Genomic DNA, 26297 nt, shown 5'->3' on the forward strand with positions numbered 1-26297 from the left:
AAAAAGAGAAAAGGAAAAAAAGTAAAAATTTGCAAAAAAAATATCCATGTCAGCGCCCATCATGCTAGATAGGATGGCCGACGCTGATTAGACCTCCACATCTGCGGTTTCTAGTCAAAATTAGCAGGAAGGAGTAATTTGGCAAATCGTTAAAAGATTTAAGACGAAATTGACAAATCATTAAAAGTTTTAGGACTAAATTGGAACAATAAAAAGGTTTGACTAAATTGGCAAATTGTCAAAAGATTTAGAACTAAATTGGTACAATTAAAAGGTTTATGACTGAATTAGTCGCCGTACAATAAGTTTAGGATTTTTTGGACAATGTTCCAAGCAAATTCCTATTCTTTTGACTTGATCTAAGTGAAATATATACTATTGTTGTGAGACTGTGACATTTTACTAGCCACCGTCTGCTCACTAGTTCAAGCAACCTTAGGCTTCTCCAGCTTACATGACAGGTGTTCTCCACTCGTTCGTCAAGCTCTTTGTGCCCGGATCACATGGTGGTTGGAAGATTTTTCTCTGTTTTTCACCGACACATCTCAATGTTAAGCAGCAAGTGAACACACGAGATAGACATCGACGCACACGTTCATTTGGGCAAGAACCAAGAAAAAGTGCAAGAAACCATGTCCAGCAACTTTTGCTCTTTCTTGCACTCAATATGCTCAATCATGGAGTGCCCTAAAGTCTTCCATGCATTTCTCTAACCTTTCTTGCTTTCTTTAGCTTCCCTGTAAACCATGTATATAGATAACCAGACATGATTAAACCCTCCTCACACAAACACCTTACACACACACACACACATACAAACGCTCTCTCCCTCTCTCCCTCTCACCATGAGGCCTTCGAGTTTTGCGGTGCTTGCATTGTCCATCGCTCTCTTCCTCCTATCCACTCGAGTCCCAGTGTCGCAATCCGTGATCTCATGCAGCGACGTGTTGAAGGACCTGAGGCCGTGCGTGAGCTACCTCAAGAGTGGCTCGGGGATGCCGCCGCCGGCGTGTTGTGCGGGAGTGTCGGCACTCGCGAATGCGGCTACGAGCTCGGCAGATAAGAAAGCTGCGTGCGCGTGCATCAAGAACGCAGCCCAGAAGATGAACCCTAACGCACAGTTGGCCCAGGCTCTTCCTGCGAACTGTAAAATCACCTTGCCCGTCGCCGTTTCCCCCAACGTTGATTGTTCCAAGTAAGCACTTAAGCGAGCCCTCAAACTATTTGAGAAATTATAGAATATTGCACAGCCAGTGTAAGAAAAAGAAAAATTATACATGCTGCCTTATCTTTTTCATTAGAATGAACAAATCATCACCCACAAAGAGAAGAACCTAGGAGAACTCCCTCTAATTTTATCATATGCATCGGAATTGGTTGGTTAGGCTTTCTGATAGAAAATCCTAGAAAGACGACCATTTGAAAAAAAAAATTATCTACCATCTAGCACAAACTTTCTTTTTTTCTAAAGTATATTTGGCGAGCCTCAGTAAATATATGAGACGATTTTCTTTTCTTTTCTTTTCTTTGACATTTTCTTGCTAATACCTGTGTTCTGCCCATGTTGCAGGGTCGGCTGAAACCATAGTGAGTCCGCATGGTCACGGTTCAAGCTATTTTGATAAGCGACGACTATATTAGTCTGTGAGTTGGAATAAGGTGAAGAACGAAGCTGCCGATGTTTCTTGTATAACGTTTCTCGTCCGTACCTATGTGATGCTTATCGAGCCAATATATGATATGTACCGATTAATAATAAAGCATACTGTGTCGGAATATGTTTGATGGGATGTAATAAAACTTATAGAACGGTTTTTATATGGCCTTGTCTCTGTGGAAATTTAGCAGATTTTATATCTTGTAATATGTGGTGAGAGGTTTCTGCTAAATAACGATCGATCTGATGCAATTCAAGCAAGCTTACTTAAGAAAATAAATAACACCGAGAACCCATGCAAGGTCGTGAACTACACAACAGCAAGACCCCAATTCCTACACGGAGACTTGTACGTAGTTTACTTTCAACAGCGGAGCATTCAAGTGAACGACCATGCACAGCCTTTTTTATTCTCAAAAAAATCACAACAGCACTAATAACGCACCACGAGTCTGTCCGTGAAAAATCAAGCAATCGGGAAGAAAAATAAAATCAGAATTTGAGGTGTGGTAACACTTTCTTTGAGGAATTATTTGTCCCATATTGTTATTAATGATTACGGAAAAATTCTCTAGGATACAACAAAGTCTCAATGAGAACGTCAGATAGCAATTCTGGTATTTCTCCAAGAACTCTCAAAAGGAAACAATTAGAAACAATAGCTTTAGTTTTAGAAAGAAAATTTGACCAAGTCCTTTTTTTTGAGATGGAAAATCAACAAATTATATCAGTCGTCTTTAGAACAGAAGCAACCCTTCGGGAAAGGTTGCAAAGCGAACGGATACTTTCTCAAAAAACACGTCCAAAATTTTGATTAATAAAAAATTATTCCAAATTATCATTGAATAAATACAACCTTTCAAAAATTAAGAAGTTATGTCCGAATAAACACAACCTTCCAAAGGTTGTAAGAGGCCTAACAATCGTTAGGCAAAAATAATAAAATTTGGAATTAAATAATAAAATTTGCAATCGCGCAAAGTAAGCCTAATATTCAGGCACCCGCATGCATGTATTATAGGGTCCAACCGACTTAGCCTGTCATCTTCATACTTCATTTGTTAAAATTGAAGATATCCACACTTTTATATTGGCCCTCGTATTCCCATTTATTCTATGTGGAACAAGGCACTTCCAAGTTTGTTTTACAAACACTTTCAACAGAGTCATGTGAACAACAAATCCTGGTATTGCAGATAAACTAAATAAGCAGCCCCGGAAAGCCTGAACAAAAGCTGAGGAAGAGATTTTTCTTTAGAAGAACTGATGGCCCAGGCAACTTCGCTATCCCAGTCACTAGGAACTCTCAAAATCTGATGAAGATGTAACACAGCAGACCAGACCTGAGAGGACACATGCCATCTCAAAAAATATAGATATTTCCTGTCTTCAATAGCTGATCAGTTCAGAAACAACAAGCAGGTGAGATGTGCATATTCCACTTGTGGAACCTATCCTTCGTGGAAAATCTGCTATTTATTGCCAACCAAGCAACGAGATTGTGTCGAGGAAGGCATGGACTGAACCATATCAACTTACACCAGGGCACTTTAAGCACTTTAATCTCAAAGCATTCCAAGCACTTCCAACGGTAAACTTTCCAGATGGAATCAACTTCCAGATGACACTGTCAGGGACAGAGACATTAGTCTGCATATAAGCACAAATACCAGTTTGAATCTGCACAAGAGCCTCTGATCGAGCAAGAGGCCAAAACCAGTCTAAGACCTGGATAAAGATGCATTAGTTGGAATTGACAAAATTCAAAAGGACCTATCTTTTTGTTTGTAAGCTGATAACCAAGCCAACCAAATTGAGCGTGCTTGTGCTAAAATCAACAATATTCATCCCATAATACAAACAGTGTTGGAAACCCAAATTTAGTGGGTAGCTCAACTGGGGAAAAGTTGGTAAGTCACACAAAAAAGGTTGCTAATTTATGCGATTGATAGTCAGTAAGTTTAAAGTATTGTGAAAAAAGGTTAATAGGAGTTGGTAAAAGACAAAATAAGTTCGTAATCTAAAAATAATAATAATAAACATTGGTAACTAATTCAAACAAAAGATAGTACTATAAAACTACTTTGTAACCTGACTAGAAATAAAAAATTGGTAATCATTATATTGGGAAAATGAAACAAACAGTCCATGAATTTTGGCTCAATATACAATATGGTCCATGAACTTTTAATTTATTCAATGTAGTCCCTGAACTTTAACCTAATGTGCAATGTGGTCCCTGAACTTTTAATTTGTTAAATGTCATCTATAAACTTTTGCTGTATGTTCAATTTAGTCCTTGAATTACATGAAAATATTCGATGTAGGCCCCGTTTGGTTCATTAATTCTCAAGGGGCTTTCGGCCTCGAAAACCCTTGGGGAAATGCTAGGGCGTTTGGCAAGCATTCCTAATGAGCTTTCGACCGAAAGCCAGCATTGGGAATGCTGAAAGTTAAAAGCTGGTCTGGACCAGCTTTGAGCTTTCAGCATTTGGCAATCAATTTTTTTCTTCCCAAATTACCCTCACTTATTCTTTAATATTTTGGTTTTTCCCTTCATTATTACTGTTAATCTTCTTTGCACAAGGGTGGCCGGCGAAAGCGGCCGACAACACCAGATCTGGATGGCGAAGGGCCGGCGAGGGCCAACGAGGTTGCTCGACCCAGGCGACGGTCGCCTGAGGTTGCGCAACTGCCCAGGCGTCGTTGGCCTGGGTTGCGCGACCCTAGGCAGTTGTCGCCTAGGGTTGCTTGACCCAAGCTATCATCGCTTGAGGTCGCGTGATCCCAAGCAACACTCCAGGCGATGGCCGCCTGGGTCGTGTAGCTTGGGTTGAACGACCCCAGGTGGCCGTCACCTGAGGTCGAGCGACCCAATCAACGACACCTGGGTGGTGCGACCCTCGGTGAGGGTCGCCCAACCTCGAGCGACGGCTGCCAGCGCCAGATCTGGCTCTCCGGCGGTCAACTGACCTCGAGCGATGGTTGCCGGCGCCAAATCTAGCACGCCGGTCGGCGAAGGGTAAGGTTTTTTTTTAATAAAAAAGAAAATCCCAATGCCCTTTGCAAAAAAAAATAAAATAACCAAACACTACTTGGGGCATAGTAACTTCACAAAGGATTTTTTACCAAACGCCATTTGCATTTCCCGGGGGGGCTTTAACCTAAAGGTATTTGCATTCCCCCAAGGCTCATTTGCAAAGTTGAACCAAACGTGCCCGTAGTCCTTGAACATTTTCATATGGTTTGGGACTACATTGAACATGTATCATAAATCCAGGGACCACATTAAACAAATTAAAATTTCAGGGACCATATTGAACATTAGGCTAAAGTTCAGAGACTACATTGAGCAAATAGAAAGTCCAAGAATCACATTGCCCATTCAGCCAAAGTTTAGAGACTGTTTGTGTCATTATCCCCATTATATTTGAGGTTGGTAATTTCTAAAAGGGCATGTACAATAAAAAAAAATCCAAACTACGCCCATTGTGACATAAATACCCCAAACTTTTTTTGTGTGACAAAAAACTGAAACTTATACATATGCAACATATGCACCTTCTATTTTAGTTTCATCTAGAATACATTTGTCACACTGGAATAAGTTTGGGCTATTTGTGTCGTAATAGGCAAGTTTAAGGTTTTAAGTGACACAAAAAAAGTTTAGGATATTTGTGTCATAGTAGGCATAGTTTGGGATTTTTTATGGTATTGACCATTTCTAAAAGGTTTATACCATGAAAAACCTCAAACTGATATACATGTGACAAATTTACTCCAAACTAATTTTTGACCACCAAAAATCCTAAACCGGTACATTTGTGACAAATTAACCCAAACTAATTTTTTGACCATAAAAAACCCCAAATTGATACATTTATGACAAATTTACCCTCCGTTAATTTCCGATTAATTGAATTAATGCCACGAAAAAACTACAAACTGGTACTCATGTGACAAGCAGAGGGTTAAACCCCAAACTGATACACCCGTCAACTACCGCGTGCTATCCTACGTGACACGGCCGGTGCTAACATTGACAATTTTTGCAATTTTTATATATATTTTTCTTTTTCTTTTCTTTTTCCTTCTTTCCCCACCGGTTGCTAGGCCTCGGCGATTGACCACAAGCGAAGGCCACCCTCGTCATATCTGGCGAGGGCCAACATCACTAGCCTCGGGCAAGGGTTGGCCTCACCAGCTTCGGGTGAGGCTCGACCTCCCTGGATCTGGTGAGGGCAAGCCTCGCTCGAGGCTAGGTTGGCCTATCAAGGTTGAGCCTCACTAGAGGCTAATGAGGTTGACCCTCGCTAGATCTAGCGCCATTGTTGAGGCCCGGCGACCGGAGAAGGAAGAACGAAAAAAAGAGAGGAAGAAAATAAAACAAAGAAAATATTTAAAATTCAACAAAAATTGCAAAAAGTGTCCAAGTCAATGCCTGTCGTGATATGTGGGATAACTGACGTCTACCGGTGCTTATGGTAACATTTCTGTTCCCAAGAACAATTTTTGTTCATAAATAGTTTTTTCTATTTCTATTCTCTAGACAAGTTTCTGAGTAGAAGAACGTGTTTGATAACTGTACAAAGTATCTATTTCTGGAATAGAAAAAGAACATAATTGCGTTTGGTACAACCCTAAAAGTTTCTATTCTCAATTTTTTTACTTAATTATAAAAATGTCGGTGGAGACTTAACAATTCATATTTGGATAAAACTGGACTTTTGTAAGGACTTAACTGATCAAGAAATTTTATGATTGCCTTAGAAAATCAAACGTAATAGTTAGTCAGAATTGGCTCGAAATGGAAGTAGAGTGTTTTGTTGGTTTATAACTCACAATATGAGGAGGTTGACAGTAAATCTTAGGGCGTTACAGTAAACAAGTGCATAAACCTTTTGAGCTTTAGGGTGAGGGTTTAGGGTGTAGAGTGTACGATTTAGGGTTTATGGTGTAGAGTGTAGAGTTTAGGGTTTGAGTTTAAGGCTTAAGATGTAGGGTGTAGGGTTTATTGTTTAAGGTTTAGGTTATGCTAAGTTTGTTTTTCTAAAATTACCTTGTTTTTCTTTTTGTTCCTACGAACACAATAATAGATTTCTAATTTACTTCTTGTTTCGGTTTCAAATCTATTCACTGACAACTGATCTATTTCGGATAATAGAAAAAAATAGCTGACGTACAAAAATAGATTTATGTTCTTTTTCTGTTCGGGGAAACAAAAGAACAAAAAAACAAAAAACATAAATGTTACCAAACAGGTCCTAGGTCAGTGATTTTCTGTCAAAATTGGCCGAAATGACTAAGGGCCCGTTTGGTAACGTGCCAAATAGTGAAAATTTCTGTTCTTTTGTTCCCAGAAATGCGTTTGGTAAACTTTTTGTTCCTCGGCACATTTTTGCAAAAATTTGCGCCGAGAAACATTTTGGAAGAGAAACAAGAAGTAAAAAAAGTTGCTTCTTGTTTCTAAGACAATTTTGAGAATCAGTTTTTTTTTCTTTTTCTTTTTTTTCATTTCTTATTTTGTGTGTTGTTCCCTGGCTGAGCCGGCCGCCGGTCGCCGGTCGCCGGCGGCCGACAACCGGCCACAGCCCAGGGCCGGCGAGGGCGTCACGGCCCTCGCCGGCCGCCGGCCGGTCGCCGCGGCGAGTGCGAGGTCGCCCTCGCCCGGCGAGGCGGCCTCGCCGATCGAACGAGGCCGAGCCTCGCCGCGGGCGAGGCGAGGCGGCCTCGCCCGGATCGAGGCGAGGCGAGGCCGAGCCTCGCGCCGCGGCCGTCGCGTCGACCCACGGCGAGGTCGGCCTCGCCGGCGGCTCGGCCCGACGGCGAGGCCGAGCCTCGCCCCCTCGGCAGCGAGGAGCGACCCTCGCCTCCGGGGCGGCCGCGCGGCCGGCGTCCGTGACGCCCTCGCCGGCCCTGGGCTGTGGCCGGTCGCCGGCGACCGGCGACCGGCCATGGCCAAAGAAGAAAGTAAAAAGAAAAAAAAAATTTAAACAATTCAAAATATTATTAAAATATTATTTGGGAACAGAAATTTTGTGTAGTTACCAAACGCATTTCTGTTCTTTTCTACTCTAGGAATAGAAATTTTAGACATTTATCAAACGCCTTCAAATACTCAGAAATTATTTCCGGGCACAGAATCAAAAAAAATCATTTCTGTTCAGAAATAGCGCCCAGGCACAGAATGGTATTCATGCGCACCCTAAGTCGACAAATTGTCAAAAAGTTATAACTAAATTGGCCAAATTGAAAGATTTAAGATTAAATAGGTGGAAGTTCAATATGTTTAGGACTTGTTTTGATAATTGTCCTTTTTTTTACGCTTACCAACTCATTTTGAAATCTACCCACATTGAAAAACAAATAAGTTATCTTTTTCGAAAGGAAAAGGTAGATTTGTCGATGTTTTGCATGATACAAACCTTAACAATTGTTAGAATTCTATATTCCACTTCATATAATGTGATTTGTCGGTGATGAAGTCTGTTATTTTTTTTTTCTATTCCCTGTTTTGTAATTCTCAATTGTACTATGGAAATGTCCAAATCGGAGCGTACCTAACTGAAGTTGTTCATTTCAAAATCATTTTCTACACATTCTCGTGAGCAAGTACTGCCAACACTTGCTCCATTGCAACAAATCAAACATACATAAGAGAAAGTCGAAGAAATCATGTTAGATCAAATGTTGCGATTGATTCTTTATATATGTGACTCGAAATTTGTGACTTTGCACTTATGAGAACCGGCAAGTTCATGCCACCTCCACATGAAAATTCTTTCTACAGATCATCGCCACAAGGTCGATCTTCTTCGAGGGAGAAAGATAATCACGGAACAAAAGCACATGATGAAAAGAATATGATCACGAACCTCTTTATTTCATCAATAAATATAAAGATTTACATAAAATGGGACTCATCTACAAGTGGATGATTACACGTGCCAACACCATACCAAAACGAATCACAATCGTCAAATCAAGAATCGAAATGAATCGCTCGTGAAGCTCCAAACCCTAAAGTCAAACCCCGAGCCCGAAAATACAAAGAGACGCTGACCAAAAGAAAAAGAAGTGTGACGTGAAAAAAGAATTGGAAAAATTTTATAACGACGGTAAATTCTTGCCTAAACTTCAGTTTCACCCTGCGATGAACGAAGTTTAGGCAAGGTGGCTAAGCAGTTCTTTCTCTTACGCCAGCATGTAGGCGAAGAGAATTCCGGTGAGGACGGTGGCGGCGCTGGCGACGGTCGAGGCTCCGGCGCTGTTGCCTCCGGTGGTGGGGGCAGTCGCGGGCACCTCGACCGCCGTGGGCGGGGCGGGTGGGGACGAGGCCGACGGAGACGGGGACGGGGACGGGGAATTCTTGGGAGAGAGCGAAGGAGACGGGGACGGAGTCGGGGTCTTGGTCGGCGACGGGGCCGCGGCCGGGGTCGGGGACGGGGTGGCCGGGGAAGGCACCGGGGCGGCCTTGGGCGCCGGGGTCGGAGCCGGCGGGGTCGAGACCGGGGTCGGCGCGGCGGTTGTCGGGGGCGTGGCGGTGGGCGACGGGGCCGGGGACTGCGCCATGCAGGCGGTCGCCAGGAGGGCGAGGAGGATCGACACCTTGAAACCGGCCAAATCCATCTTCGTATGCGAGTTCTTTGCTCTTCTACGGAAGCTCAAGTCGAGGAGAATGTGCAGAGCGACTGTGTAGAGAGATAGAGAGGTGGATGGAGCTTATATAAGAAGAGAGGTGGTGGTGGAATCGATGGAGGTTGGGCGACAGCGAATGTTGCAGAGGAGCAAATGGTGATGATGATGATGGTGGAGAGTTGCTGTGAGATTCCACTGTGATTAAACAAATGCGGACATGCCTTCACTTGATCGTTGTGTCCCCTCCCTTCTTATAGAGGAGCAGGTCTGACTGGTTCGCCTTTCTTTGAAGCTTCTTCAATGGGAAGTTGGCGTGGGCTGGTTCATCAGATGTCGCGTTGCTTTCCCTGAATTTTTCCTCTCCTTTTTTTTTTTGCTTTTGGGTCACTTGATGCTTTAGGGGGGGCATATGCGTCTTTTTCGAAAGGAAAAGGTGAATCCCACTTTTGGGTTTTTCCAGAGATGAAACGTATATACTTTAGCATATTTAGTTAGACTAGTAATTGAAAAGACTAAGCTTGTGTAAGTAAAGGTTTGTAAATCGGACGTTTTCCCATGATCGTCTATGGCGTCGACCGCCGTGAGATAGGTCAGGAATTGCTGTAAACTAACTTGGCACGACATGAATCACCTAAAGCTTTATCATTAGAAGTTATTTGTAACAATCAGTATAGATTTAGGACAAAATGAGTGGCTCTAGCCGAAATGTCGTCAACGGGCCCGTGGCTCACCTGACAGCGGGAGGCTAAGATTAATCGGAAATCACCATCTGAAGAGGTCGAGATGCGACGGGAACAATGAAACCGGAAAATCATGCTTTGATATCGGTGATTATTATTATCCAACAGCTGAGACAACATCAATTAATTTGGCTTTTCGACGACATTAATCAATTTGGCTTTTCGACGGCCTCTTTTCGTTTTCCGACGGGGAGTTACCAATTTGGCCATCGCCATTGCGATTTGCAACATGTGCCGGCGGCGGATCCCCGGTCGGTGGCGTGTCCCCATCGAATTCCGGCCACAGAAACATACAAGCCCGCGTCAGAATACTCAAAGCCCCCCGACTGTCCTCCACGTTAACCGGTCCAACCACCTACGTGGGGGGGGCGGCGGCGGTCAACACGATATTACCTAATTGCCCCCTCTCGACACCCCGCCGCGCGTCGCTTAACCGGTCCAACCACCCTGGAGTGGTCAACACGATATTACCTAACTACCCCTCTCTATCAATCCTCCCGTGGAAAAGTCTAGAGCGCGCGCCAGCCATCATCTTATATTTTTAGGGGGTCTCTCCATCTACGTGGCACCCACATATGGCGAGCTGGCATGCGCCATTAAAAAGAGGAAAAAAAGAAAAAACCGCAAATTTCCAAGAAACAAAAAGCAAAGGAGGAAAATCTCGCGCGTTCTCACCGCAAAAGGAAGCCACAAAAACGTCTTTTCACAATGTGGGGGGGAAGCGACGAAAAGTCAAGCTTTTGGTGTCACACGTGCCGTCGCGAGCTTTGGGTGCTGTGCAGCTTCCTATGGTGACACTCTTGGGCGGTGGAGGAAAAGCCGTGAGGGGGTGGGGGGCCTAGATTCGTAATTTCGCCACGCGCCTTTGACTCGGTCGGTTGCAATTTTCGCTTTAGTTACCTTTTATGTTTTTAAAATTTTTGGGGTTTAACTCTAACTCTTTCGTGAATATTCAATGGATCGGGCATGGATGCACCAACTGCTGCCCCCTTTTTTTTTTTTATAAATTCTTTTTTCTAAATTTTATTTGGGCACTTGTCGTATAATTGGAGAGAGAAAACGAATTAATTTAAGGAGAGGGGAGGAATTGGAGTACAACTAACACCATTAGTAATTAATTAATCAATTAATTAATTTCCTTCCCTTTCTTTTGTTTTGTTTTTCTTTTTTTGAAGGGTCAATTTTAAGGGCCTGATAGCAGAGACACATGCGGCCCCTAATAGCATGTCCCGCTCGTCCTTAATGAGAACGCCTAGCGTGCGAAGATTTTGACGCGGCGCGATTCGGTGGAACGGCACCATCCTTGTACGACCGACAATTAATAAATATTCTTTGTTTTATTAGTCTTTCTTCTTCTTCTTCTTCTTATTTTTTTTTTTATAACGAAGATGGCATCTCTCGAGTTTTCGATCGTTACATCGATGATCGAGCGTTGTAGAACCTAATAATTGGAAGATTAGAAGTCGATTTCACGTCGCGTCGCTTCTCTTCGAATTGGACCGTCTCCATGGTGAGATAGTGATTTGTCGATTCAAATTGGTCGTACCCCAAAATCCGATGCTGCGGCCGTGCGTGAGAAATGGGGTGCGCCGCATCTCTGCAATCCCATCACGATAGTTTGGTTTCGTTTTTTTGTTAATGATAAGTAAATCTGTCGAAATGACTTATGGGCTCATTTTTTAACATATATTTGATGGACTGAGTTATTATATGAGTTATTTATATTCAATAAATTGATTGTAAATGAGTTTGCAATTGTAAAACCCAAATTAATGTGAGTGTTAAATGGGTTTATAATTTATTTAGATTTAACCCACTTCTATGACTCTCTTCGCTCTCTCTCGCCTCACTCGATTTCGCGCTCGCTCATTCCGCATTCTCCCGTCGGATATAAAAGTATTTTGGTAATATAGATCAGGTCGGATATATGTTGGGTATTGATCACTAGATTTGTATTGAGTGGAAATATATCAAAAAAATTAAAAATATCAATTTAAATCGGACCATTTTCGACTCGATCCATACGTTTGACGGATTGGTCGAGTGATAAATCTCAACTAATAATTCCCTGGCGAAAAAATCCAATCATTCCAATAAGAATATGGAATGTTATTGGGCATTATTCTTGGATGCAATCGTCTCTCTCTTTTTTTTTCTTTTTTTTACCCTACACATAGTATATAAAAACCTATATTTTATTAAGTAATTATTTGCACTTTTCGTTTGTCCAAAATCGAGTAATTCACATAAGAATGAGCAACAGAGCTGGCAAAAGCTGGCCAAGTTGGACATTATAAGTGACAGCGACACTGTGCTGGAATCCATTATCCCGACGTTTATCTTTTTCTAAAGTGATTCCGCGACTTTGGTGGTCTGGAACAAGATCAAATGTTTATTTAGTTCCATGATCAAGATGAAAATCATGTCGGGTACATGGCTGTATTCGCTTGGCACATACTCAAAAGGGCCGAGAATTATTGCCCGACCTATCACAATCAGGTCCGAAATTTATATATCCGTCCCTGTCCCGTACCATCCTAGCTTCGCTTCGTGTATAATCGACAGGCTAACTCTCGATAATATATAATTTGTTCTCGATTAGTGCCTCTTTGTACAAATGCAATGAAGATGATGTTTCGCTAAGCTGGTGGCTATCGGCCAATAATTGGGCGACATCGTCGTTTTTGAGCCCACGACCACAACAGTGTAGAGTCCTAGAATCATCTCCTAGCTAGTTTGGATTAACATTTATTTATTTTTTGGGCTAATTTCAATTTTGTAGCTACGCACTTCAACTTAATTTTCTTTTAAAATTGGAAATTCATAAAAAAATTTCGTGACAATAATAAATTTTGTTACGTATGTAAAATTTGAATAATATTTTAAGTTTTGGCAAAAAAAAATTTTAAAAAAAGGGTCACTCTTTAGCTTGTTTTTAAGGGTAAACAAAAAAACAATATTGGGGGTTTTTCCATAAAGGTTAGGTTTTAGAGGAAATGAGGATGGAAATGAGCCAATCCTGAAAGCTTTTTGGAGACAAGTATATGTGAATATATACATTCATATAAAATCGGATGTCGGATTTATATTAAAATCATCGCAAGTGGACTATTTTGTTGTTTTTTTTTTCGTCGTCGTAATATTTTGTTTGCCGAGCACACTTGAGATCATGAGATGTAATCGCCAATGCGTGATATAAAAGTTTTAGTACGTGTCGAAGCATAAAACAAAGCTATTGAGCTTACTATAAGGAAATGGAGTTTCCAAATTTGTATAGTATACATGCCATACTATCAAGACCATGCTCGAGAAGGGAAAATCACACAATCAAGTCGTAAACCTATTGTACAAATGTCAATTTAGTTATAAACTTTTCAATTTTGCTGATTTAATTCTAAACGTTTAGGCGAAATTCCGGGATAATTACAAAAAAAGAAGTCATAAACATATTGTATGAATGCCAATTCAGTTGTAAACTTTTTAATTTGACCAATTTATAATTGAATTGACATTAGTTTAAAACCGCAAGAGGCTAGCTTATTACGTGAAAAAAGGATGAAATCATGAAATCAGACAGTATCTCGAACACAATCAGTGATTCGTCTAAAAAAGAACACAGGGGCAAGTCGAATTACCCCTCCTTCATATGCCAGCCTGCCAGACCAAGCCCTCCCACTCGCGCAACTTCTCCTTTCCTAAATGGACCTCGTGTTGAGCCAATTCGTGCCTTGTAGCCATCCCCCAATCATATAGAACGACCACTCTTCATTGATCCGGTTGCTCAGCAGCATTAGGATCTAAACCACATGGTAGGCGTTGGTGTGGATACTCGAGAGACTGATGAGGATGGGTCATGAACAAAGGCCGTGGAAAGCCCAGGATTTTGTGCCTTCGCGGGTTCCGAACAAGCATCGAAACCCTCGTGATGCAGATCCGCGAGTGGCCCGAATCTGTCCTGGAGAAGCTGGACTCGGCGTTCCTCGACGCCCCTTGTCCTTCCGCCGGCGAGTCCGGCTTGGAGGGCATCTTTGACCCTCCCTACTTCGAGTGCTTCCTGTTCCAAGTCCATCAAGTCCGTGGGCGTGTTTCGAGGCTTTCTAGGTCCGAATAGTGTAACTCTGTTGTCCAATAACTGTATTGATCTAAATTCGTACACATACGGTCAAATTGAACAACGAAAGACGCGGTCATGTAAATAGTGAAGTACTGAAATACTCATTTCCTCAGTAATATTAAAGCAAAATATTAATGGGTCAATCCATTTATCAATCTCAACAACTCATATATCAATAGCCTATTTCATTGATTAATTTCATCAAATCACATGTCGATGATCCATTTTATCGATTAATCTCAAATCATATGTCAATAGTCAATTCCATTGACCAAAGTCAAATTACTTGTCAATAATCCACTCCATTGACTAAACTCGTGCTCAAATATCTAACCACGATAATGAATAATGCCCCGTGACATGGCTAGGCCCCACTTATATTGCCGGTGGCTGGCCCACAATGATATTCTAACACTAGTATGCGCATACCCATAAACCCTAAATCGAGCTCACAGCGATATTGATTACCAAACTCACATCCTCCAATATCACTAATCAAATCCAAAATCAATATCACAAAACAAAACATTTCTTAGCTCCGTTTATCAATCTTTTACAAAGCATTTCTCAAACCATTACAGAATTATTCATGAACCAAATTAACAAATCAATATATATATAAAGTTTATCATAAAATGTTTCTAAATCATTTTAGAACTTATTCCATAAAATAGTTCACAACGAAATTCATTTAATATAAACTTTTACAACACCTTCCAGAACACGTTTCTCAAACCATTCTCAAATAATTGAAGAGCAGTAACTGGCCTATCCAAATTTTTATGCAATAAAAATGTTATTTTATAACTCATTATATATCACTTTCGAAACATTAGATCACAAACTCAAAGAAGAGATAATACTACTTATCTAAGGAAAGCCGAAAACCAATCTCCGATAGTTACTCGAGCCGACACACTCATTTTCCTATCAATTAATCGAAAAATGATATTAAAAACCGAGTAATACGCTACTCTAATGGACAACACTACTAAACTACACTTATTCATCGATAAAACGAAACTTACACATTAACGGAAAAAACTCGTTTATAGCAAACGTGTATCTTTCTCTATTACGAGTATTGTCCGCTATGCGTAACTCGAACGAGAGACTTCATAAATTCCTTCCAATCAAACCGTACTTCAGAATCGATTTTTGTCTAACCCCACATATTCACAACGTACTTATCTACTATTTCCATATAAATCTAAAGCTCAATAGCTCCTCAATCGAACTTCGCAATTCAAATTTCACGTAACTTCAAATCTATATATGACCTAATCCCGAAAATTACTCTGATTACACGAATGATATACTTGAATACTTACCAAGAGTTATAATTTGTAGTTGATTCGGCTTGTTGGAATGTCTGAAACGGCTACACACAAAATTTTTTCTCTCCTCTCTTCTTTCCTTGATTTCTTCCTCACGGTCACATGTCTTCTTCTTTCTTCGTTTATTCCGCTGCTTCACGTCATCTTCTTTTCCTTCTTCATGTTTCCTGGGAAAAGTGTCAAAAAAGTCTTAAACCTTTTGCATTTGTGCCAATTAAGTTCTAAACCTTTTTTTGTGCCAATTGAGTCCTAAACCTTTTGTTTTTGTGCCAAAAAATTTCCTTTTGGCTAATTTTTGCCAGATTTTACTGACGTGGGTGTCGACTGGTCACCAACGCCAACGTGAACAACTTTTAATAATATTTATTTGAATTTGTATATTTTTTTATTCTTTTCTTTTCTTTTCTTTTTCTTGTTTTTTTCCTTCCCTTCCCAGCGACCGGCCAAAGGCCAGAGGTGGGCGAGGCTTGACCTCGCCAGTCGCCGGATCGCTCAATCGCCGGTGAGGGCTCGAGCCTTGCCGGCGATTAGGCGAGGCCCGACCTCGCCAGATCTGGCAAGGTCGAGCCTCGCTACCTCACTGAATTGCCCTCGCCCTCGCCATAGGCTGCGAGGTCGGGGCCTTCGACGTCCTGGCCTCTGGCGACGAATGGAGCCTTGCCAGCCTAGCGCGAGGCCGCCCTCACTGCCATCCGGCAAGGGTGAGCCTCGCCCATGGCCGACGTGGTTCGCCATTGTTGACACCTAAATTTTGGCGTATCATTTAGTGTAATTTGCATAGAAAATTAGGGATTAAATTTTTAACCCCTAAACAAAAATATTTAAATTGCATAGCATATAGTTTAAGTTCATATAGGTTAGTTGCATTCCGCATCGGACCGGCGGTGGCGAGAAAGCTGAAAATTCATCGCGTAAACCGAGCTCGAGCACTCGGCTCGCTCAAGGAATTGGGGGCCAAAATTCACAAGTCTAAAAGGCTTTGGTTGTTTTAATTTGAGCTTAAATCACCTCGAATTAATTTAGCCCATCTGGAATTAAAATTAAATTAAATGATAAAGCCTAAGTCTAAGCCCATTAGGACTAGGAAGCCCGGTTAATTAACCTAGGGTTGCGATATAAATATGTCGTTATGCGTCATAATTGGGGGGCTCTCACAATTTTCAGAACACGATTTTTGAGAGACACACGTGAGCGAGAGTAAGAGTAGGGGGGAGAAAAATTTTCAGATCTGATTTTGAGAACTCAAGTGCGAGAGTGAGAGCTCAAGTGCGAGAGTGAAAGAAAGGGAGAGAAGGGAGGCCGGCAACACCACCACCCGTGGTCGTACCTCCCGTCGCGCGTCACCGCCGCGTCGGAGGACCGCCGACACCGTCCCGGTCAGCCACCATCACTCCTTCCCCGTCCGCAAGTTATAGCCGTTGAAGGACCATCGTCATTGCTTTGCCTCGCCGAACAGCTGTCCCGAGAGGCTGCTCGCCATTTTCTGCTTCTCCATGCACCAGCCACGTCTTCTCCGATCAACCGAGGAGCTTGTCAACGCCTCCTCTCCATCTGTTGGTCCACGAAGCAAGTAGCTGCGTTTTGAAGATTCCCCATGCGAGTGCATAAAGACGTCTTCGTTCAACCGCTTTCCTCGCCAAGTGAAGACTCTTCCTGTCCGGCCAATCAACGAAGGCTGCGGGCGGTGCACGTCGGTGAGGCCACAGCAAGCACTTCGTCCGGCGCAAGATCGAGTACCACATCACCCGGAACCGTTCGTGCATCGCTGTAAGCCCCCGCCAATGTCTTTGTTGAGCCGGTCATCGCCCCGCCATCTTCGACGCCCGTGAGCCACCGTGTCGTCGCCACCACCGCCATCTCGATCCGCAAAGCCCGATCCCGATCCACAATTCGAATTTGGAAGTTATCTGCAAATTAGGTAATTCAACATTATCCGATATTTTCAGAATATTTAATTTCCTAATATGGGTGTTTGAATATTTCGTGAATATCATGTGGATATTTAGATATCTTAGGATAATGTTCGATATATCCGCAATATTTTTAAATATTCAAAATTAGGAAAACTTCCTAATTTAGCAACGTATCTGGACGACTATCCGACCTTATCCCTAATGTTCGATACGCGGCGATACGGAAAATTATTAACTTATCCATAACCACTTAGGTACGATAATGATTTTTATCCGCTTTCCAAATTTGAATAATCGGCTTTCCGTCGATATCTATAACCCTATAGATATGACCGATAGTTTGATTTGTATGCCTAATTCGAGTTTGAAACAAATATGGCGGATCGCGTGGACGTTTTGAATGTGGTTGCTATCCTTGTTTATTTAATTGCTTTCCTTTTTCAAATAAACAGAAAATTCAAAAAATATTAATTAGATTTGAATTAGAGTTTTTGCATGTCTAGGAATCCTAAATATATCTAGAAGATAGAGTAGTTATTTAATTTAAATTAGGACTTGAGATGATTTATTTCCTAGTTTAAATTAAGTAATATTCTAATCTTAATAGATTATTCAGGTTATTTTATTATTTCGAATTTCCATGAAAATCCCAAGAAAAGAAGAATGAATTGTTTTAGGATAGATTAGGATAGATTGTATTCTTAATTTAAGTAATTCATTATTTCGAATTTTAACAAAAATCATAAAAAGAAATCATGCTAGGGTAGATTAAGTCATCATAGTTTGCATGTTAATTTAGGCATTTTTATTATTCCGAATTTAAATTGAGTAAATACCAAAAATAATCATTTGTCCGTCATTAGAATTAGGTCACGTTGTCGCATGACATATAGTTTGCATGTTAGGCTGCATTAATCGCATGTTAATTTTTGCACGTCATTACACATAGGTTAGCTTTCATTTAAATAAGTGAAAATCCTAAAAAATATTGAGTGAACTGCTTGTTAATTAGAAATCATATTAGGATTGTTGATGCGATTTTCTAGCTAACAATGCGGATGCTTACGTTGCTCGAGGTAAGTAATTCTCCCAATCTTGCAATTTATTTAATGTTTTGATTATTGGGTGTTACTTTGGTGGTTTCGCACCCGCATGATCACCTCACATGCTAATGACTAAGTTAAAATGGATCCAGTTTGCCTGCATAAACATTTTTGAAAAGAAAAGGTACCGAAAGGGCGTTAGACTAGATCTAGCGTAATCAGTCCCGAGCTTAGAATCTCTGAGTTCGTAGGAATAAAACATATCTCCCTATGTTTTATTTGGGTTTCTAATCAACCTACCATAAATTGATTAGTGGCGACTCCGAGCATAAAAAATTTTGCATGTTAAAAACTTAAACCCTAAGTTGCGAATTGGTAGGGCTTGGGAGGGCGAGTTAGGCTTAGTCTTAACAATCCATTAGCCTGAGAGGAATTTTAGGTCGCGACAGCCATAGGCCAGCGAGGTCTCATCGGATCGACGACCTGCTGGAGGAAGAAGGGAGGGGAGAAAAAAAAAGAAAAAGAAAAGAAAAAAGAATTAAAAATTCAAAAAAATATTAAAATATTATTAAAAGTTGTCTACATCAGCGCCGATAACCGGCCGACCGGTGTCCACGTCAGCAAAATCCTGCCAAAATTAGTCGGAAGGGCTGAATTGGCACAAAGACAAAAGGTTTAGGACTCAATTGGCACCAAAAAAAGGTTTAGAACTTAATTGGTACAAATGCAAAAGGTTTTGGGTTTTTTTGACACTTTCTCCTGTTTCCAACGCACAATCCTATTAATGTAGAAGAAAAATGGGCTGGGCTTAAGAACATGTGTTGGGTTATGGGCCCTTATATTACAATCCGTGCACGGAGGACATAATCTTTCGATGGGTTCAATACGCCCCGCCTAAATAATATCACACAAGTTTCATTTGGTAAGATAATGAAAAGTCAAGAGGTAAGTTAGAACAGAGAAGCACGTGTTAGACCGACTAGTTGGTCAATAGCACTAGATTCCAAGCTCGAGGTTTATTGGTTGGTGTGTTTGGTGGAGATTTTGAACGGCCGAAATGAATAGTCATGAATAATATAAGTTAACAAATGATACAAGTTAAGATATGAACGGATTATGTCAACGGGCCTTTAGAGAGAACTAGCCAAAAACCAAAAGAGTCCACTTTCAGCTGAGACTCCTGTCAAATTCCTGCTGTATTTCACTCCCAAGGTAGCAGAGAAAGCCGTAGCGATGGCCGAAAGCCAAGCCTGCAAGAAGCCCAGGATCTTGTGCCTCCACGGTTTTAGGATGAGCGCTAAGATCCTCGAGACGCAGTTCCATCAGTGGCCTGAATCCGTCCTGGAGAAGCTGGATCTAGTGTTCCTCGACGCCCCGTACCCGTCCAGAGGCAAGTCCGGCGTGGAGGGCATCTTCGATCCTCCCTACTTCGAGTGGTTCCAGGGCAATCAGGTCAGATTTCGAGTTTTATTTGGACTCCATCTGGTGTGACTATAACTCTCTTATAATGTTGTGATGTGATCTTCGGAAAACATTAACACCTTGAAATCGGGTGAGGCAGCATAAAGTGTACACCAGTTATGAATGTGAAAACACCACATACAGTGCTATAGTCTAGACCAAACGGGTTCTTGGCAGATAGAGGCTAGACCAAACGGGTTCTTGGTAGACCAAACGGGTTATTGGTAGATAGAGGGAAGTTCTTTGAACTGATGATTCAGAGCGTTCTGATTTAGGATTATACCGAGTACGAGAACTTTGAAGAGTGCATCGCCTTCATCGAAGATTTCATGGTGAAGAACGGTCCCTTTGATGGTTTACTGGGTTTTTCCCAGGTGAGTCCAGCCAAATAAAAGGACAAAGCAGCATCTCCATACTTTCGTTTGTTCAAATATTCTTCATTTTTTCAGTTTAATTTTGTGTTGCTGAGTGATTTTGGTACTTGATTATGATTACCAGGGAGCAGTTCTGTCTGCTGCATTGCCAGGAATGCAGGAGGAGGTAGACATATTTCTAGTTCCATGAATTCGAAACCGACCTCAAAATCGACACATAAAATGGAACAGAATCAAATAATTTCTTTATTTAGTTGATGAATTTAACAAATGCTGAAATTAGCAGGGATTGGTACTCACAAAGGTGCCCAAAATCAAGTTTGTGATTCTAGTTTGCGGGGCAAAGTTGGGCGGAGCAAAATTGAGTGCGCCTAGGCTGGCCGCCAACGCATTTTCAGCTCCTATCGAGTGCCCTTCTCTTCATATTATTGGTAACTACCTAAACTTCAGCTTTCTTTGATTCGATTAAGATCCGTGCTATACTTCTCTATGACAACACGACTGGAAAGGCGAGGGCTGGGCTAAGTTCGGCTATCGGAAGTGGGATGGTGGATACTGTTCCTACTATTACATGCCTAAAGGTCTAACGTGAGATTAGCTACAATAGAATCATAGGCCTTGTGTTCTCTGCAGCTCCCACATTAGTGTCCTTGCATTACACGATGTTGAAGGAGTCCTGGACCGTAGTAAGTCATCAAGCCAATTGTTCTGAAGGAGCTTATGAACCAACATTTTCACTCCATTTTATTGAAAATTAGTCATGTGTACTCGCACGTTGTGCGGAAGAAGCATCTTTTTCGTACATTACTCCGATGAAAAAGGTCCTATGAAGATTATACCAAACGGATTCTATGCGTATACACATGATATCCTTTGAATATACCCAAAATTATTTATACAGAGGTCATTATTTTGGTGTAGGCGAGACCGATATAGTGAAGACAGAGGGAATTGCTCTGCTTGATTCATTTGTAGATCCCCTGGTCATTCATCACCCGGAGGGCCACACAGTCCCCAACCTTGGTTTGTGCCCCTGCTAATTATCCAAGTCTCGTATTCTCGTTGTTTCAATTCATCTAAGCTGGAGCTCTTTTCTGTTCGACCCCTTGCGCAGATGATCAGAGCCTAGAGATTGTGCACAATTTCATTGAGAAGATCCAAAATCTGGCTACCGCATGAGTCGCGCTTCTTCAACTCAGCTATGAAGATGATAACGATTCTCGTAGGAGATTTTCACTTCGTCTTAACGAATCTGCTCCGAATGCAATATACCTCTATCTTTAACACGAACATAGCTATTCGTGGTAACACAATTGGTTAACATACGTTTTGTTTCCGACTTTCATTTCATGTTCTGATGAGACTTCAATTGAAGATGCCCGCTCTGTTCCACGCATGCGAAGCGCAAGTTCTACGGCAGTTGCATGTTAAAGATAAATATATTGAAAATTCTAAAATTTATCGTCAAAGAGCAATGAAGTCCTAAAACTTTCAAAATGTTCGGTTAAGTCATAAAACCTGTCACGAAAGTGTAATTGAGTTCTAAAACTTTTAAAAATTGCATTCAAATTCTAAAACTTGTCAAATTGATCTAATCAAGTCCTTCCGTTGATTACACTAATCAAAATTTTGAGGACTCGATTGCACTTTCGTGACAAGTTTTTCGACTTGATTGCCATTTTTGAAAGTCTTAGAACTCGATTGCATTTTCACGATAAGTTTTAGGACTTGATTGCACTTTTTAAAAGTTTTACGATTCAATTGTACTGTCACGGAGCTATCCCCCAATTACATAGAATGACTACTCTTCGTTGATCCGGTTGGTCAGTTGCATCAGAATCTAAACTACATGGTAGGCGTTGGAGTGGATCCTCAAGAGACTAATGAGGACAGGTCGTGAACAAGGTCGTGGAAAGCCCAGGATTTTGCGCCTTCGCGGGTTCTGAATGAGCTCTGAAATCCTCGAGACCGCAGATCTGCGAGTGGCCCGAATCCGTCCTGGAGAAGCTGGACCTGGCGTTCCTTGATGCCCCGTGCCCTTCCGCCGGCAAGTTCAGCGTGGAGGGCATCTTCGACCCTCCCTACTTCGAGGTGGTTCCGGTTCCAAGTCCATCAGGTCCATGGGCGTGTTCCGAGGTTTTTTTCTAGGTCCGATTAGTCTATCTATGTCGTGTTGTGCCAACATGTTTTTCAAAAGATAGCATCTCTAGCCGTCCTAGGATTCCCCCTTTCTCCACCAGGTGCCAGGAGACATCCGATCACGGAGGAGATAATAGGCCCGGCGGCGGCGGCAGGCCTTCCCAAGTCCACGAGGGCCGGATCGGCCCAAATGAGAGCCAATTGTTCTAAAGGAGCTTATGAACCAACATTAAGATATGTTGATAAATTAAATATTTTTCCGATCACACGACGCCTGGGCAACTATTTTTCGTCCTGGTAATAGGTTCGATTTGCCCATTGATCAGGTCTAGGCACGACTGAAATACAGCAAAGCTATAGCTACACCAAAAAAATTAGAGAAAACAGAACAGAAGAAAGGAAAACACTTGGAGCTGATAATGGGCGTGTCCTGCTTCTGGATTATACAGAGTACAAGACCTTTGAAGAGTGCATCGCCTCCATTGCAGATTCCATGGTGCAGAACGACCCTTTTGATGGCTTACTGGGTTTTGCAATTGACAAATGCTGAAATTTGCAGGGATCGGTACTCACCAAGGTTCCCAAAATCAAGCTTGTGATTATAATTTCCGGTGCTAAGTTTGGCGGATCAAAATACAGTGTGCCTAGGCTGGCTGCTAACGCGTTTTCGGCTCCTATTAAGTGTTCTTCTCTTCATGTTATAGGTAACCACCTAAACATCAGCTCTCGTCGATTCTTTTAACTTCATCGCTATATTTTCGGGAAAATCTATCCCGATTGCGCTCAACCACGATACGACCGAAAAGGGGAGGGATATCTTTCCAACGTGACATTATATTGGAAGTGGGATTGTGGATATGATTCCTACCATTACATGTTGTAGTTGGAGCTTCAGACCATTAGTTATCTTCTCCCTCTTCAAATTCAACTCCAAGTCAGATTGTTGTAAAGGAGCATATGAGCCAACATTTTCACTTCATTTATTGAAATTTAGTCGTACACTCGCTCATTTGGTGAGAAAGCTACTATGAAGATTTTATTGAAAAAAAAAAACATGTAATTGGCATTTGTTTTATAAGTATCTCAATCGTACTTAGTTTATGAAGCATTTAGTCTTTTTAAATGAATAAGATATTTAATCATAAACCACAATCGAATATCAATATATTACTGTCATAAACCTATATATAAAGTGAGAAATTGATTAATTATAAAAGATCCAAACAACAACGTGATTAAGCGTCTCTAAGTCAATACAGTTCGGTGCTTAGCTTTCTCTTCTGTTCGATCCCTCGCGCATTTGATCGGAGCCTGGAAATTGTGCACAGTTTCGTCGAAGAAGATCCTGAATCTGGTCACTACATGAATCGCGCTTTCTTGCAACTAGCTACGAAGATAATAATAATTATCGTCTGAGAATTTGATTTGCCATTTTATATTTTTTAGCACAAATGATAATTACTCAAACTTACACAATTGGATGATATTCTTCTTTTTCTTTGATTTTCATTTCATGGCCTGATGAGACTTCAATCAAAAGTGGCTCCTCCGACCAAACGCATGCGAAGCGCGAGTTTTACGGCTAGTCGTATGTTAAAATCGAACTTTTCTGGTATAAGTAGAATTTATTTGGTTATATCCGTGTCGCACCCCAAATCCTATAGGGATAGGGATAATGACACGGCCTTTTGTCCTCCCGAAGGATGCAGCCTTAAACCACATACCCAAAAATCAACTCCCAAAAGTCACCGTGGAAAGCGTTTTCGTACTATCGGCCGCTAACTGAGGAACCTGAAAAGATTGAAAGGAATAGAGTGAACAATCATAGCTCAATGAGTAGTGCATCTCTTCTATGCATATTTACAAAACCATAACGAAACTCAATAATCCCAAATCCGGTTGATGATATACATACAACTTCAAATATAAGTTATTTCCTTTCAACATAAATTCGTACACATATGGTCAAAATGAACAACGAAATACGCGATCATGTGAATAGTAAAATACTAAAAACTTATTTCCTCGATAATATTAAAATAAAATATCAATGGTCCAGTCCATTGATTAATCTCAACAACTCACATATCAATAGTTTGTTCCATTGATTAATCTCACCAAATCACACATCAATGGTCTATTTCGTTTACTAATATCAAATCATATGTTAATGGTCCATTCAATTGATCAAACTCAAATTACATGTCAATGGTCTACTCCATTGACCAAACTCGTGCTCAAATATCTAATCATGATCACGCATAATATCTCGTGACAATGTGACCAAGATGCTCTCCTTGGCTAGGTCTGGCTGGCCAACAAGGATATCCTAATACTAGTATGCACATACCCACAAACCCTCAGCCAGGTTTACAATGATATTGAGTACCAAACCCACATCCTCTAATACCAAGATCAAATCCAAAATCGATATCACCAATTGACTTCACCAAACAAGACACATGATCTTTCGCAACCTTGTTTATCAACCTTTCACAAAGCATTTCTCAAACCATTTGGGAATTTTTCATAAATCAAATTCACTAATCAATATATAGAACATTTCGTAACTTTTTCATAAAACTTGCTAAATAATTTTTGAACTCATTCCATAAAGTAATTTACAATGAAATACATATATATAAACTTTCACAATGCCTCCCAGAACATTGTCTCTCAAACCATTCTCAAATAATAGAAGAGCAGTAAATGCTCAATTTAGATTTTATGCAATAAAAATGCTATTTCATAACTCATTATATATCACTTTCGAAACATAAGATAACAAACTCGAATAAGAGATAGCACCACTCACTTGGGAAAGTCGAAAATCAACTTGCGACGGTGGCTCGAGCCGACGCACTCATAATCCTATCAATTAATCGAAAAACGATATAAAAAATCGAGTAATACGCTACTCTAATGAACGATGCAACTAAACTACGCTTATTCGTCGATAAAACATCACCTATGCACTAACGAAGAAACTTGTTTATAGCAAACGTTCATATTTCTCTATTACATGTATTGTCTGCTCCGCATAATGCAAACGCGAAACTGTAGAATTTCATTTCGATCAAACTGTACTTCAGAATCGATCGCAACACTCTTATTTACCATTTCCATATAAATCTAAAGCTTAATACCTCATACAGAGGGTAATAAAGGAGAAGCACTTGCGCTGAGAATCGTTGTTATTCAACATCAAGAACGATGAATTCCAAATCAAATGCGTAAATCATTTTTTTCTCAATTACTGTGTTCTAGATTTTAGTTATGAAGATCTTGGATGCCGTATTCGCGGCTTTCAATGTAACTCCAAATCAATGGCCTAATTCAGAAAATTACTCTGATTACACGAACAATAGGCTCGAATACTTACCATGCGTTACATTTTATAGTTGATTCGGCTTGCCGTAACGTCCGGAACGGCTACGCGCAAATTTTTCTCTCCTCTCTTCTTTCCCTCTTTTCTTCTTCACGGTCGCCTGTCTTCTTCTTTCTTCGTTTATTCCGCCGCTTCACATCTTCTTTTACTTCTTCATGTTTTTTTTTTTGGTCACAAATACTTCTTCATGTTTCAAACGCCCGATTCTATAAATGAAGGAGGATAATGGGCTGGGCTTAAGAACATGGGTTGGGTTTTGGGCCCTTATATGACAATCCGTGCGCGGAGGACATAATCTTTCAATGAGTTCGATTCGGCCCGCCTAAATAATATCACACAAGTTTCATTTGATAAGATAATGAAGGGTCAAGTGGTAAGTTAGAACAGAGAAGCACGTGTTAAACCTAGCTACCAGTTGGTCAATAGCACTAGATTCCAAGCTCGAGGTTTACTGGTTGGTGTGTTTGGTGGAGATTATGAACGGCCGGAGTGA

The 26297-nt window shown here is 41.0% G+C and overlaps 3 protein-coding genes across 4 annotated transcripts; 2 read left to right on the forward strand and 1 right to left on the reverse strand.

The window, feature by feature from the left end:
- Window positions 1-600: 600 nt before the first annotated feature.
- Window positions 601-1820, forward strand: LOC115683038 (non-specific lipid-transfer protein 8-like). Its single transcript, XM_030607421.2, has 2 exons — window positions 601-1195; window positions 1571-1820. The coding sequence occupies exons 1-2, from the start codon at window positions 846-848 to the stop codon at window positions 1578-1580; spliced, it is 360 nt and encodes a 119-aa protein (XP_030463281.2). The 5' UTR covers window positions 601-845; the 3' UTR covers window positions 1581-1820.
- A 6690-nt stretch (window positions 1821-8510) lies between these two features.
- Window positions 8511-9536, reverse strand: LOC130138542 (classical arabinogalactan protein 4-like). The gene has a single exon (XM_056312820.1). The coding sequence runs from the start codon at window positions 9284-9286 to the stop codon at window positions 8852-8854; it is 435 nt and encodes a 144-aa protein (XP_056168795.1). The 5' UTR covers window positions 9287-9536; the 3' UTR covers window positions 8511-8851.
- Window positions 9537-19531: 9995 nt separating this feature from the next.
- On the forward strand, window positions 19532-21627 carry LOC115683041 (uncharacterized). 2 transcript variants are annotated; one of them, XR_008816809.1, is made up of 7 exons: window positions 19532-19894; window positions 20179-20277; window positions 20402-20443; window positions 20564-20708; window positions 20911-21098; window positions 21199-21300; window positions 21392-21440. XR_008816809.1 is itself a non-coding variant. In XM_030607437.2 (6 exons), exons 1-6 carry the CDS (start codon window positions 19676-19678, stop codon window positions 21454-21456), a joined length of 672 nt encoding a protein of 223 aa, XP_030463297.2. In that variant the 5' UTR covers window positions 19533-19675; the 3' UTR covers window positions 21457-21627. The 2 variants fall into 2 exon arrangements, 1 of the variants encoding a protein (XP_030463297.2); XM_030607437.2 differs by lacking the exon at window positions 20911-21098 and having other exon boundaries at window positions 19533-19894; window positions 21392-21627.
- Window positions 21628-26297: the final 4670 nt, after the last annotated feature.

Source organism: Syzygium oleosum, unplaced genomic scaffold, assembly GCF_021117445.2.
Source record: "Syzygium oleosum isolate NSW1041296 unplaced genomic scaffold, Sole_v2.1 Sole_v2.06, whole genome shotgun sequence".
Lineage (NCBI taxonomy): Eukaryota > Viridiplantae > Streptophyta > Magnoliopsida > Myrtales > Myrtaceae > Syzygium > Syzygium oleosum.